General features: G+C 45.1%; 1 protein-coding gene across 1 annotated transcript in view; it reads left to right on the top strand.

Moving 5' to 3' along the window:
* The window catches only part of LOC126251767 (Down syndrome cell adhesion molecule-like protein Dscam2), a gene marked incomplete at its 5' end in the record, with an annotated part of 377821 nt that overhangs the window by 232715 nt on the left and 130490 nt on the right, over positions 1-14616 (top strand). The window contains 3 exons of the mRNA XM_049952392.1: positions 698-874; positions 9082-9223; positions 10663-10811. Of these exons, the coding sequence (XP_049808349.1) occupies positions 698-874; positions 9082-9223; positions 10663-10811 (468 nt within the window). The remainder of the gene's footprint in view (positions 1-697; positions 875-9081; positions 9224-10662; positions 10812-14616) is intronic.

Here is a 14616-nt window from a genome sequence, read left to right as displayed (position 1 = left end):
GAAATCAGAAGGATAGGAGATCGATCTCCAGACGGTCCACTCACCTTTCTTCTGTCGTCTGTCGTCCGTCACCTGTCACACTTCTGGCAATGATTGATCAGTTGAAAAATCTCAAGCCTCACCGTGGTTCGGCGTTCACGTTAAACCCCAGGTTCCTGTGTAACTGGCATTTACAATCAGCTGAAACTTTGGAGGAACGTAGTAGCATAGCATGTCCAGGCACCTCCACTAGCACCATTCCTAGAGGAGCACTGTCGCTTTAATATCAGCGGTCAGGTTGCTGGTATCTTAAACCATTTTTTATAGATGTATAAGTTTAAAGCTTTCTCAGAGAAGAAAAATTCCATATATATTTTCTGCAACACTTTTACTTTAGAAAGGTTATTCTCTTGTGCTGCAGCTGCTTCATACATCGCCATTTTACATTTTTCGAATCTGTTTTTAGGTCATTTCTAATCGAAATTATCACTTTGTCTTTATAATTTGCCATAGTCTTTAAACGAACGCTGAGTATTTCCTTTATTACTGAAAATAAGGCGCTTTCGCCTCATCTGTTCCTCGTAAATGTTTAAAATACTCTGATAGCATCTATACGTCGTCATAACTACCCACGTAAAAATTTTGTGAAACTGCATGTTGACATCAGATTCGTCAATAATTTTTCCCTAATATGCAATGTTTTGTTCTTTGCGTTTAGGAGGAAAACCGAACGACTTCCAGCCCTTGGAGCCTTCAGAACCTCACATGCTGGTGATGGCGAACGGGACTCTATCGATTCCGTCTGCTTCTGCAGAGGACGAGGGCTTCTACCTGTGTCGTGCAGATAACGGCATTGGTGCCGGGCTCAGCAAGGTGGTCGAAATAGCTGTCAATGGTAATTTCGATAACTAATCACATAATCACACACAAATGCTAAAACATTATCTCAATATTGTCTGCTCATGTTATATATACATTATGTAACCCGCACCATACACCTTATGGTCGCGTGCGAAATACGAATGTATCTAACAGATACAGAATTAAAAATCTCCCACTGCCACTTTTCCATCTAAATCCCCACCTTTTATCGTCACAAGTAAACTATAGTACTGCTATGTGAATAAAATCACTGCCGGTGTATGATGCTATCGTCAGGTTTTTCCTGTTAACAATGTCCTTACATACACGTAGGAGAGAAGAAAATTAGTTTTGTTTAAAGAATGTAATATTTCCAAAGCTAAACTGTTGATTGAACACAAAATATTACTTGCTATACTTTTAGTCGCACAGATTCATCATCAACTATCGTCAAATGTAAATCTGAAATATTTGCCATACGTAATATTGCAGTTATATGACTTCGGTCACAAGTAGGTCATGACTATAATAGAATATTGCTGGACTGATTATTTATGATTAATGATAATCTCTACCACCGAAACGGATTGCACATAAATTATGTCTTTACTCAGCAGTTTATCTTCGTGAAAGTGACGTTTAAATTTTGTTTTACGGGTGCTATAATAGAATATTGCTGGACTGATTATTTATGATTAATGATAATCTCTACCACCGAAACGGATTGCACATAAATTATGTCTTTACTCAGCAGTTTATCTTCGTGAAAGTGACGTTTAAATTTTGTTTTACGGGTGCTATTACAAATATGGCGTAGTTGTAGATGTAGTTCTATTTTAGTGAATCTGTATTACAACAAGAAATGACACCAGTGGTAGCTCTAGTTACTTTAAAATGTTTACATATAACTTTACCCGAAAGTTGTTGTAACTGCGTGGAGCGCTAGTAGAGACCTTAGATACTTGTATCGACCCATGTAGCAAATGGCCTGAAGCAACCTCTCAACAATTTGTTGGAAGAGTTTCTATCCACCCCCAATATTAATGGGTTCTATTATTCGAACTTTTCTCTGATATCGTGGATACTTATGATAAGGTGGTCATGCTATCGAGTGCAATCTCGACAGCATTTTAATCTAATGTAAATTGCAGAAAAACGAAAGGCGGAGAAACTAACTAAAGCTCACTACAAGAAAGGATGTAATATGTTTTGATAACACAGTTAGACACTTAATCGCACCATAGTCAATCAACAAAGAGCTCATTTCTCTCCTCAAACAACGTAAAGCATTCATAACCAGAGTTCCATCATTTCAACCATACATTGTCAGATTAACCATTGACACAATGCACTCTACGATGACTACCTACTCTTTGGTCCGTATACGAAAGAGTAAGTCAATTACATTACCTTTTACATAACGTCTATTGCTGATACAGGTTTCTTGGTTATTCCTTAGTGGTGAGCCACCATAACACCTTCCATCAGCGGTTGCACAGAATAACGCGGCCACACAAGTGACAACATCCGTTCATCACTCATACCCACGGGAGGTGCAGCTCCTACACATATTCTTGTCTCTGGATAAACAGAAGCCTAGCGACAGTGTTGTGCTCCACTCTACCTGAGTTGAAATAACAGTTCTTCTCTCTACATTCACGTGAATATCTTTCGTTTGTCGAAGAAATTTCCTAACTAAATGCCATGTTGTGCCAGATAGAGACTAATTATAATTTGAACTGAGAGGGATGAGAATTTATTGTCCCGTTCTTCGTTTGCAACGGAAACGTTATAAAGCTCAGTACGTTGAACATATGAGACCTGTCGACTGAAGTAGGCCTTTTCCCCAGATGTAGATTTACGATACTGCCAGACTTCGAACGGCTGCAGTGGGTGCCTTGAGGAACAAACTGCAAACGAAGCCCGGAAACGTCATTCAACGATGCCTCTCTCTCTCTCTCTCTCTCTCTTTTTTTTTTTGACAGTGGTGGAGCCTCTCCACGCCCACATCGGCATGATGGCCAACTCAAATGTCTACTGCCATCCCTGCATAAGGGTTAGTTTTCACTAAAGTGAGGTGTAGCAGGATGTGGGTACTGCGATGTTTGCGTAGTTCTGGTTAAGGTTAACCATTAATGCGCGCTCATCTGGAGATAGATTGGATCGAAGTCGAACGAAGGGTAGCGTTTTGAAGGGCAGAGGAAAAAAAGTGCCAAGGCAAGAGCTAAGGGAAAAAAACCTCTGCGATAGTTAGGTCGGGTGGTAAGAGCAGTAGGGGATGTCTTGCTGCCTGCGATAGGTCGTGGAAGGATAGGCTTTGTTAGTAGTGGGTATCATGCATGTCGATACCATTGACGTTGTGCGGTGGTGTTGCTCGGCGGCTGCCGCTGGGTGCCGGTGTTTAGCTCTCGTTCAGCGTCAGCAACCTGCAACAGTTAGGTTTACTATCGTTTTTGTGTCCGATAGGTCATATATCGGATGCACATTGTAGGGTGACGTGGGCGAATTGTTTTATGTGTCAGTGGGCGAGCTCGTCGGTTTCCCTGCTGTGGCCTGTTGGTCGGCTCTAATAGCAGCTGGTAATTACCAGTCAGTGTTGCTGATACGTAGGGGCTTGCCGACGTTTGTCACTTGTTGGTGTATGTTAGTTTACCATAGCTATGCCCTAGCTAGTAGTCCAAGTTACTGAATGATACCAGGCGCCTCGCGAGGATTTACGCTTCCCTTACGTCAGCGTACAAACCGACCTCGGCTGGGCTACGGGTGGCCTAGCAGCAGCCCTATAAATACGGTTGATTGTCGCAACAACACAGCAGCAGTGTAGAAACATGTTTTCCGCCTGGTCTAAGGGCAGGCGTTAAATCCCGTAACTTCGATAGAAGGATCTTCTCCACCGGCTGATTTACGGGGAGTTCACAGCCCGTAGGACTTTGCCCTCTAGAATTTTCAATATTTGGGAAGAACCTCTTTGTTGACTTTTCTTTATCCCTTTTCAGTGTTCATTGTCTTCCGTTGCTGGCAGCACATCTGTCAGCATTTGTGGGTCAGTGGGTCGGTTTATCAAAAGGTTCAAATGGCTCTGGGAACTATGGGACTTAGCTTCTGAGGTCATCAATCCCCTAGAACTTAGAACTACTTAAACCTAACTACCCATAAGGACATCACACACATCCGTGCCCGAGGCAGGAGTCGAACCAGACTGTAGCGCCTAGAACCGCTCGGCCACTCCGGCCGGCGTCGGTTTATCGGTTCTGTTCAGGGCACGGACCGCGTCTGGAGCGTGGCTGCTTGCGAAGCGCTCGTCATGGCGTCGGTCGCCTGTAGCAGCGTCTCTGCGATGTGCGAGGCCTTGCCGAGTACTAGAGTGAGGAACGCGAGTGACAGTGGCCGTTGCAGCGAGCGTACTGTTGTGCTGCCATGGTGCGAACGTTGATAGCATCGTTTCTACAGCTGCTGCATGTGCTGGTAATCTGCTAGGCGGCGCATTTTCACCCTAGCGAAGGGGTGGGGGAGGGGGGATGGGGGAGGGGGAGGGTCATCTCGCTACTCCGTTTTCTGCGAATGGGCTTGCTCTGAACTTTGAAAAAACACAGTAGATCCAATTTTCTGCTGCAAAAAGTATAATTCCTTCAATAAACATAACACATCAAAAGAAGTCAGTAGCCAGGGTAGAGCATACTAAGTTTTTGGGTGTACATATAGATGAAAATCTTAATTGGAAAATTCATATTTTGGATCTAATAAAGCGACTAGGTTCAGCAACTTTTGCAATCAGAATAATTGCCAATTTTGAGGATGTAGAAATTAAGCCAACATACTTTGCATACTTCCACTCTCTGATGTCACACGGAATATTATTCTGCGGCAACTCAACACTTAGGCAAAAGGTATTCAGTGCTCAAAAGAAAGTATTTAGAATAATGTGTGGGGTTCATCGTTGCACATCTTGTAGGTATCTGTTTAAAAGGTTAGGAATTCTTACAACTGCTTCAGAGTACATTTACTCAGTAATGAAATTTTTTCTCAACAAGGACCAGTTTAAAATCAACTGCGACATTCATGACTACAATACCAGAAAAAAGAAAGACCTACAGTATCCTTCACTTAACCTATCTTTGGCACAGAAAGGGGCAAAATATGTTGCTATAAAACTTTTTGAGAAATTAGCAGATGAAATAAAATGTCTGACGGACAGCAGTAATAGTTTCAAAAACAAATTGAAATCATGCCTCCTTGACAACTCCTTCTATACCATAGATGAATTCTTGAATATGAGTAAATAAATCTGGAGATATAATATATGCATTTTGTGCCATTTAAGGGAATGGGATAGATAACAGTAATATTTAGGTATAACGCAATAATGTAAACGAAAAAAAGTTGTTTCCTGTGCGCATTTCTTCTGCATTTGACACTATCCACATCATAACGGTTTTCCGTGCTATTGATCAGTGGAACACGTAACTAACTAACTAACCAACTAACCTCTGGCTTGTTTGTTCTGACACGCTTTCGAAACCTCGCCCGCCGCCTGGAGTGGAGGCGGTTGTGGCTTCGTCATTGGCTGGCATCGGTAGTGTGGCAGCATATTGGCCGGTCCCCAGCACTGACAGCGTCCCTTCCGGCGGGCGTAGGGCGGAGTCTACAGCCTCCCTCTCAAACGGCACCCCGCGTATGCAATCTGCCACAAACGCTTTCCAACCACGGTTGCTCGCAACGCGGTTGCCCTGCAGTTTTGGCATTTCGGCGGACGCGAGCATTTCGACGTCGGGTGTTCGCCCGTTCATTTCACGATCCCTCGAGGATGGGGCGGCGGCGTGCCTCCTGCCCCACCCTTTGGCAGCGGAAGAACTGAAGTGAACCCCTCTTGTGCTTCAGTAACTCGACTGTGGCCGCTGTGTTGGCCGCCTACTTTACCCAGCACAGCTTCCGGTTCTCCTCACTAACTAGGGCGAGATGAGAGCTTCGTGCTTCTTGGGTGACTTGATGCGTGTCACCGAACACACACCAGACCCAAGATGTGTGCATCGCTATTCCCATTCTTTGAGACGCTACATGGAGGCTTTATAAACGACCCTTACTGCAATGACAACTGGAGGTGGCTTTAGTTAGATCGCCTGGCTACAGGCAAATGACGCGGCCTGTATCTTCGTATGTTGTAGCTGGATTTGCGGTCATTGGTCCGGCCGGTCTCTGTTCCTCTGCCACGGACTGGAGTCTGTCCACGATGGACGTTGTGGCTGCTGCAGGAGTTCGCGCCGGGCGAGACGCGCCCTCACAAGGGAACCTCCCCATCGCACCCCCCTCAGATTTAGTTATAAGTTGGCACAGTGGATAGACCTTGAAAAACTGAAAACAGATCAATTGAGAAAACAGGAAGACGTTGTGTGGAACTGTGAAAAAATAAGCAAAATATACAAACTGAGTAGTTCATGGGAAGATATGCAATGTCAAGGAGACTGAGAACGCAGTAGCGCCGTGGTCTCGTGGTAACGTGAGCAGCTGCGGAACGAAAGGTCCTAGGTTCAAGTCTACCGTCGAGTGGAAACTTTAATTTTTTATTTTCCGTTTATGTGAAAAACTCTTATGTTTTCATCACTTTTTTGGGAGTGATTATCGCATCCACAAGAAAACCTAAATCGGGCAAGGTAGAAGAATCTTTTTACCCCTTCGCCAAGTGTACAAGTTAGGTGGGTCGACAACATATTCCTGTCATGTGACGCACATGCCGTCACCAGTGTCGTATAGAATATATCAGATGTGTTTTCCTGTGGAGGAATCGGTTGACCTATGACCTTGCGATCAAATGTTTTCGGTTCCCATTGGAGAGGCACGTCCTTTCGTCTACTAATCGCACGGTTTTGCGATGCGGTCGCAAAACACAGACACTAAACTTATTACAGTGAACAAAGACGTCAATGAACGAACGGACAGATAATAACTATGCAAAAATAAAGAAAATGAAATTTTCACTCGAGGGAAGACTTGAACCATGGACCTCTCGCTCAGCAGCTGCTCACGCTACCACGGGACCACGACGCTCCTGTTCTCATTTTGTACATGATGTTGCCTATGCTACCCGTGGACTACTCAGTTTGTATATTTTGCTTATTTTTTCACAGTTACACACAACTTCTTCCTGTTTTCTCAATTGATCTGTGTTCAGTTTATCAATGCCTACCCACTGTGCCACCTTATAACTAAATCTGAGGGGGGTGCGATGGGGAGGTTCCCTTGTCAGAAGGTCGTCCAGGCACGGCCTGCAGCGCTGGTGTTTTCCACAGCGCGCTTTTGACCGCCTTTACTTGAAACAGCAACCTGTCCCTTCACCTTTGGCGAGCATTTTCTGCTCACACGTTTCCTTGCGATTCGCGAACGCTTTCGCCGCTCGTTGTCCAGGCCGGGACCACCTCATCTCGGAATAGGAGTCGACCTCTTGCTTCGACTGCTCCGCTCTAAATTGGCCTATAACTTCGACACTGTGTAGCGTCGTTGGATGAGGTTTACGGACATCCTGTACAACTCTTTAAAGTTTGTCAGTGTTGTTTAGTTAGGTCCTCAGAGTGTCGACGTTGCCGAAGAAAGATGAAAAGCCTTTAATCGTACACACTTCAGCTAATACATGAAAACTGTACTGTGTAGGCATCTTTTTCAATATATGCAATAAGATCTAACAAAGCCTCAAAGTACTCATACATAATAGCTCCAATAGGTACATGAAGACCTTCTGGTACACTACCTGGTCAAACGTTCCCGCACAATGTGAATAATACGTAATTGACCGGTAGATGACACAGGAGGTGCATTCGCGAGTATAAGGGGGGGGGGGGGGGGGGGTAGGGCATGATGTAATTGGTAGAGAAGGTAGTGAAATACTGGTTTAGCCTGGAGAGCTCAGTGACTTCGAACATGGACTAGTCATTAGTTGTCATCGGAGTAAAAAATGCATCAGGAATATTTCAACAGTTCTAAACTGCTCAAATCTACTGTTGGTGGTGTGATAGTGAAGATGAAACGTGAAGCAACAATCACAGCCAAACCAAAACTAGGCAGACATCAAGAACTTACGGACAGGGATCGTCGAGCATTGCGGACACTGATCGTGAGACATCGAATGAAACCAGCGGAAGCATCACTCGTGTGCTACCAGCAGTCGAGGTAGCACAGTGCGCGCAGGGTGTCAAAAAGAGGCGAGCAGAATGGTCGAGCTGCTCCTTACAAGCCACAAATTCCTATGTTCATTGCCAAACGGAGCTTGAATTGGCGTAACGTGCTACGAAACCGGACAGTGGACGGTTGGAAACGAGTGATTCGGATTGACGAATCACGCTGTAACCTGTATCGATGCGAAGGAAGAGTTTGGGTTCGGCGAACACCTGGACACCGGTACTGGCATCATGTGCAGTGTCAACACTGAAATACAGAAGAGTTGGTACTACGGTATGGAAGTGTTAGTTGTGATTACGGTGATCATGATGATGAAGTCCCATACTCCTTGAAAGAGCGTAGGGGACGATGCGGAAGACCCGCACCGCCGTACTAGGCAAGGTCCTAGTGGAGGTGGTTTGCCATTGCCTTCCTCCGACCGTAATGGGGATGAATGATGATGAAGAAGATGACACATCAATACCCAGTCATCTCGAGGCAGGTGAAAATCCCTGACCCCGCCGGGAATCGACCACGGGACCCCGTGCTCGGGAAGCGAGAATGCTACCACGAGCTGCGGTGTGGTCCCCTTATTGCGCATAAGAAAATGCTGAATGCGGGATGAAATGCACACATTTTAGGGCATTGTGTTCTGCGCAGAGCAGAGGAACAATTCAGAGACAACTGTTGTTTGTATATGCTTGACAATGTAGCACTTCACAATGGAGCGCCTGTTACGCAAAGGTTCCTGGAGAATAAAATTCCTGAAATGTAATTTCTTTCCCAGACCTCTGCCCACTCGAACACCTTCGAAATGAATTTGAACTTTGATCGATACCCCAGTGTCCGATATAACTGCCTCCTCTGGTTTCGGCTCTTAAGGAAGGATGGGCTACCAAACTTCCACGGTCATTCCGATACCTCATTGAAAGTGCCACACTAGAGTTCAAGCCGTCAAAGAGGCGAAGGATGGACACACCGTATAATAATGTGCACTGACGGGTCTCTGGACACCTCCTTGTCGGGTGGTGTATCACTCGTTCAAAAGTTAACCTGTAATTATTGTGTCTGTAACACGAATGCTTTCCTGTCCAGAACCGGTGAGGTTTGACGTGATGGAGAAGAATGTGACAGCCCGCCGCGGTCAGCAGGTGACACTGAAATGTGACGTCAGAGGAGACCACCCCATACAAGTGAACTGGTTGTTCAGGGGGCAGCGTCTGCACCACAGCTACAGGTAAGTGCGTGTGGAAAGGCGTACTAAATCTTTATGACGGGCTAGACTCGCATAACTGTAATTTAATTATGTAAAAAATTTCGCACTAACGATCATCTATGTTATTTATCCTTTTTGTATCAAAATACACATACGCACTTGCACTCACAAATATACACAGATTGAGACAGTTACTGCAGGCCCAACAAAAATATTTATAACCGTTAAATATATGGAGGTCCGTCTATTCTCAAGTTATAGAGGGTAATGTGGAAGGGGCAGGCGTTTGTAGTTCACTTCTCCCGAAGGCGAGACATTGTTAAGCTGCGCTGTTATCTTGTTACTACTTGATCAAATTTCACGCATATTATTTCGCTGAAGTCCTCTTTGAAGGCTTTTTCCAGTACCACAGGAAGATCTTACAGTACCATTTAAATAAAAAAATGCCGCTGACATAATTCAGCTGCTAGAAGGCAGTAAAAATTATGTGTCGTCAGAAAATTTGCTATATTGGCCGCTGTGAAACAGCGAAATTCATACTTTGATTTATTCACTCATTATGGATACTTTTGGTTCCCCTGTCTTAGCTGCCTCACAGTCTGTATTGAATATATTCTATAAACCAATACCACTAACATTATTATCATAATTTTAAACCATTCTAAACCAGTTAAGAAAACGTAAATATAATTAAAATTATATGTTCTTTCATGTTTGCTATTAATAAAATTGTACTACAATTAGCTACAAAGGTACACATGATAAACTGTCAAACAACAACTGGAAAGAGAAATTAAACATAGTAATAATTAAAGGAAACCTCCATCGTCAAGTCACCTTCTGATTATTTAAACATCATGTAGACGGCTGAAATTGATAATTGATTACCTTCTGAAAAACGTAATATTACGACCATGAGCTACTGGTAAAATTCTTTGCTTGCACAACCAGTTTCAGTCGTCTGGCGCTTATCAGGTTCATAAAAACATTCACAGTGTCACGTCAGACGAAATATAAAATCATTATCGTCAGATGTGGTATGAATCTGTTCACAGCGTTCACGCTGATTCCAGTTATAATATGAATGAGTACACTACCTAGTTTTTATAGATAGACGATGCAATTTGTGTCACCGTATGATCATGGTTTTATTATCTAACCACAATGATTTTATATTTCACTTAAGGTGGTGCTGTGAATACTTTTATGAACCTGATAATGGTTAGACTAAACTGGTTCTGCAAGTGAAGAATTTTAACAGCAGCTCAAGGTGGTAGTATGATATTTTCAAATGTTTATTAGAGCTGTGGGGCTTCACTTCTAGAAAATATATTGATTACCTCCAATTCCATATGTTTCATTTTGTTGCTTGGTTAGCCTGAAAAACAGATTACTGGGAAAACATGTACAAGGTTCCTCAGTGCTTGGACACTGATAACATTCGTTTGGACTGCTGGCAGACTCAGCATGTCAGAAATGAAGACGGCTACGGGACTGCAGGCTCAGCTAGTGATCGACCAGGCTGACAGGCAGGACTCCGGCCTCTACGTGTGTGAAGCGGGGAACGTCTTTGGCCACAGCGAGCTGCTGGTCCGCTTGGCTGTCCAAGGTAACGGCTGCCACATCCATGCATCCTCAGCTACTTACTATTACAGGCCAGACTTCTTAAATGTTATGAAATATTTCACACAGAACTTTTATATAGGTGAAGACTTCACTGACTCAGACATTGTCAACAGCTCCATAGCACTATAATGGTTTCGGTTCTAATGGAAAGGTTCTGAACTTTCCAAAAGGAGATCCATTAAACATCTCATCCAGATGCTTGTGAGCAGTAGCTGTGACAGTGTGACTTATTTGAATACACCAGCTTCTGACAAATCTGGAGGTTAAGTTAAAATTAAAATTATGAAAGATTCTTTTAGTCAGAGTAATTTAAAGGGATATTCACCACCTTTCTGATGGATCCATAATACCACAATAATAATGATTTGCCTTTACATAATAACATACACGCAGGTATTCAGTCAACGGTACACGTCAGCTATTGGTAAGTCTCTCTCTTACATAGTAGTACAAACGAGTCAAATACCTACTATTAGCACAAAGATCGTCTCACTGATCCTTACACGTAACTGATTGCACACACTCAGCTGATTGCACTGTGGCAGCTGGTGGGTGATCTGTTTCTGCTAGAGAGCAAAATCATTCTGGCATTAGTCATTCGCCGGCCGAAGTGGCCGTGCGGTTCTAGGTGCTGCAGTCTGGAACCGATACGGTCGCAGGTTCAAATCCTGCCTCCGGCATGGATGTGTGTGACGTCCTTAGGTTATTTAGGTTTAATTAGTTCTAAGTTCTAGGTGACTGATGACCTCAGAAGTTAAGTCGCATAGTGCTCAGAGCCATTTGAACCATTTGAAGCATTAGTCATTCATCATGTTACCAACACAATTTCGTGGGCTTTCGCGGTCAGTCAGTTGACATAAAAGTTTTCTGAGCTTCGTGTCACGTCGAACTGCAAAAACAATTTTTTTTAATTTAAAAAAATAAAAACTATGCACGAGCAACCAACGTTTCGGCAACGTTTACTGAGGCCTTCTCCTCGGTCTACTGATGATCACTATATACAGAAAACGTCCGCTGTAACCGTAGCCGAGGCGCTCGTTGCTCCAGCATGGGTCCTTTTTCTTTGCTTTATGACGTGGTACGATAGAAAACTTCCATGTAAATGTTGCCAACAGATACACTCCTGGAAATTGAAATAAGAACACCGTGAATTCATTCTCCCAGGAAGGGGAAACTTTATTGACACATTCCTGGGGTCAGATACATCACATGATCACACTGACAGAACCACAGGCACATAGACACAGGCAACAGAGCATGCACAATGTCGGCACTAGTACAGTGTATATCCACCTTTCGCAGCAATGCAGGCTGCTATTCTCCCATGGAGACGATCGTAGAGATGCTGGATGTAGTCCTGTGGAACGGCTTGCCATGCCATTTCCACCTGGCGCCTCAGTTGGACCAGCGTTCGTGCTGGACGTGCAGACCGCGTGAGACGACGCTTCATCCAGTCCCAAACATGCTCAATGGGGGACAGATCCGGAGATCTTGCTGGCCAGGGTAGTTGACTTACACCTTCTAGAGCACGTTGGGTGGCACGGGATACATGCGGACGTACATTGTCCTGTTGGAACAGCAAGTTCCCTTGCCGGTCTAGGAATGGTAGAACGATGGGTTCGATGACGGTTTGGATGTACCGTGCACTATTCAGTGTCCCCTCGACGATCACCAGTGGTGTATGGCCAGTGTAGGAGATCGCTCCCCACACCATGATGCCAGGTGTTGGCCCTGTGTGCCTCGGTCGTATGCAGTCCTGATTGTGGCGCTCACCTGCACGGCGCCAAATACGCATACGACCATCATTGGCACCAAGGCAGAAGCGACTCTCATCGCTGAAGACGACACGTCTCCATTCGTCCCTCCATTCAAGCCTGTCGCGACACCACTGGAGGCAGGCTGCACGATGTTGGGGCGTGAGCGGAAGACGGCCTAACGGTGTGCGGGACCGTAGCCCAGCTTCATGGAGACGGTTGCGAATGGTCCTCGCCGATACCCCAGGAGCAACAGTGTCCCTAATTTGCTGGGAAGTGGCGGTGCGGTCCCCTACGGCACTGCGTAGGATCCTACGGTCTTGGCGTGCATCCGTGCGTCGCTGCGGTCCGGTCCCAGGTCGACGGGCACGTGCACCTTCCGCCGACCACTGGCGACAACATCGATGTACTGTGGAGACCTCACGCCCCACGTGTTGAGCAATTCGGCGGTACGTCCACCCGGCCTCCCGCATGCCCACTATACGCCCTCGCTCAAAGTCCGTCAACTGCACATACGGTTCACGTCCACGCTGTCGCGGCATGCTACCAGTGTTAAAGACTGCGATGGAGCTCCGTATGCCACGGCAAACTGGCTGACACTGACGGCGGCGGTGCACAAATGCTGCGCAGCTAGCGCCATTCGACGGCCAACACCGCGGTTCCTGGTGTGTCCGCTGTGCCGTGCGTGTGATCATTGCTTGTACAGCCCTCTCGCAGTGTCCGGAGCAAGTATGGTGGGTCTGACACACCGGTGTCAATGTGTTCTTTTTTCCATTTCCAGGAGTGTATGTATGGATTGACCTGCGAGCTGAAGTCGCTACATACACATTAGATAATGAACACGTGAGTTTTCTATATTGCTACCTCTTTTGCGTGCGTCTTACGTAACAATGTTTATGATGATATTAGCTAAGTGCACGTCAGATCTGATATTAAGGAATAAAACAATAGGCTTAGCTAATTTTTTGCCACTGACACAACAAAATTATAAATAAATTTTAAGACAGAAAACTCAATTCCAGGAATTCTTTCTAATGTCTCATTAATCATGGTATCGGTTTATTTACGAGGATTTAAACTTTAATAGTGGCAAATAGTTGTTTACAACTTACACAATGCAGACACATGTTTTGCCGGCCGAAGTGGCCGTGCGGTTAAAGGCGCTGCAGTCTGGAACCGCAAGATCGCTACGGTCGCAGGTTCGAATCCTGCCTCGGGCATGGATGTTTGTGGTGTCCTTAGGTTAGTTAGGTTTAACTAGTTCTAAGTTCTAGGGGACTAATGACCTCAGAAGTTGGGTCCCATAGTGCTCAGAGCCATTTGAACCATTTTTTTTTTTTTTGACACATGTTTTGAAGTTTTCTCATCCTTGAGAGTAGTCACCAGCATTGTGTATAACCCCTTGCAGCCATCCGCTGTGACAGAGCGGTTCTAGGCGCTTCAGTCCGGAACCGCGCTGCTGCTATGGTCGCAGGTTCGAATCATGCCTCGGGCATGGATGTGTGTGATGTCCTTAGGTTAGTAATATTTAAGTAGTTCTAAGTCTAGGGGACTGATGACCTCAGATGTTAAATCCCATAGTGTTTAGAGCCATTTTATAACCCCTTGCCAGCAATGTGGAAGTCGTAGGACACATTTAGCAGTGCCAGATGTGTCGATACATCGAGTGGAGCGGTCTACTGCCTGACAAATCTCTGGACAGTTCTGAAACGAATGCCAAAAAGTGGTTCCTTCACCTCAGGAATCAAGCCCCATCGACCGACCAAATCAGTCGCAAGTTGGTGCCACACGAGACCCGTCATTGTCCTATAAAATGACGGGAAGATTGTGCAGAAAGTGTCACCGTTTCTTTTTGGAACACAGCCTGCAATCCACCACAGTCCCAGGACTTACGTCCTTGTGATTTGAAGTTGATTCCTAAGATGAGGGAAGCACTTCTTAGCATTCGTTTCAGAACTGTTACAGAGATTCGGGGAATAGACTGCTCCTCTCGAACTATCAACACAACTATCCTACGAGTTCCATATCACTGAC

This window comes from Schistocerca nitens, chromosome 1 (assembly GCF_023898315.1).
Source record: "Schistocerca nitens isolate TAMUIC-IGC-003100 chromosome 1, iqSchNite1.1, whole genome shotgun sequence".
In the NCBI taxonomy this organism is placed as follows: Eukaryota; Metazoa; Arthropoda; class Insecta; order Orthoptera; family Acrididae; genus Schistocerca; species Schistocerca nitens.
Note: the sequence above shows the minus strand (reverse complement) of the source record. Positions and strands in the feature narration are given on the sequence as shown.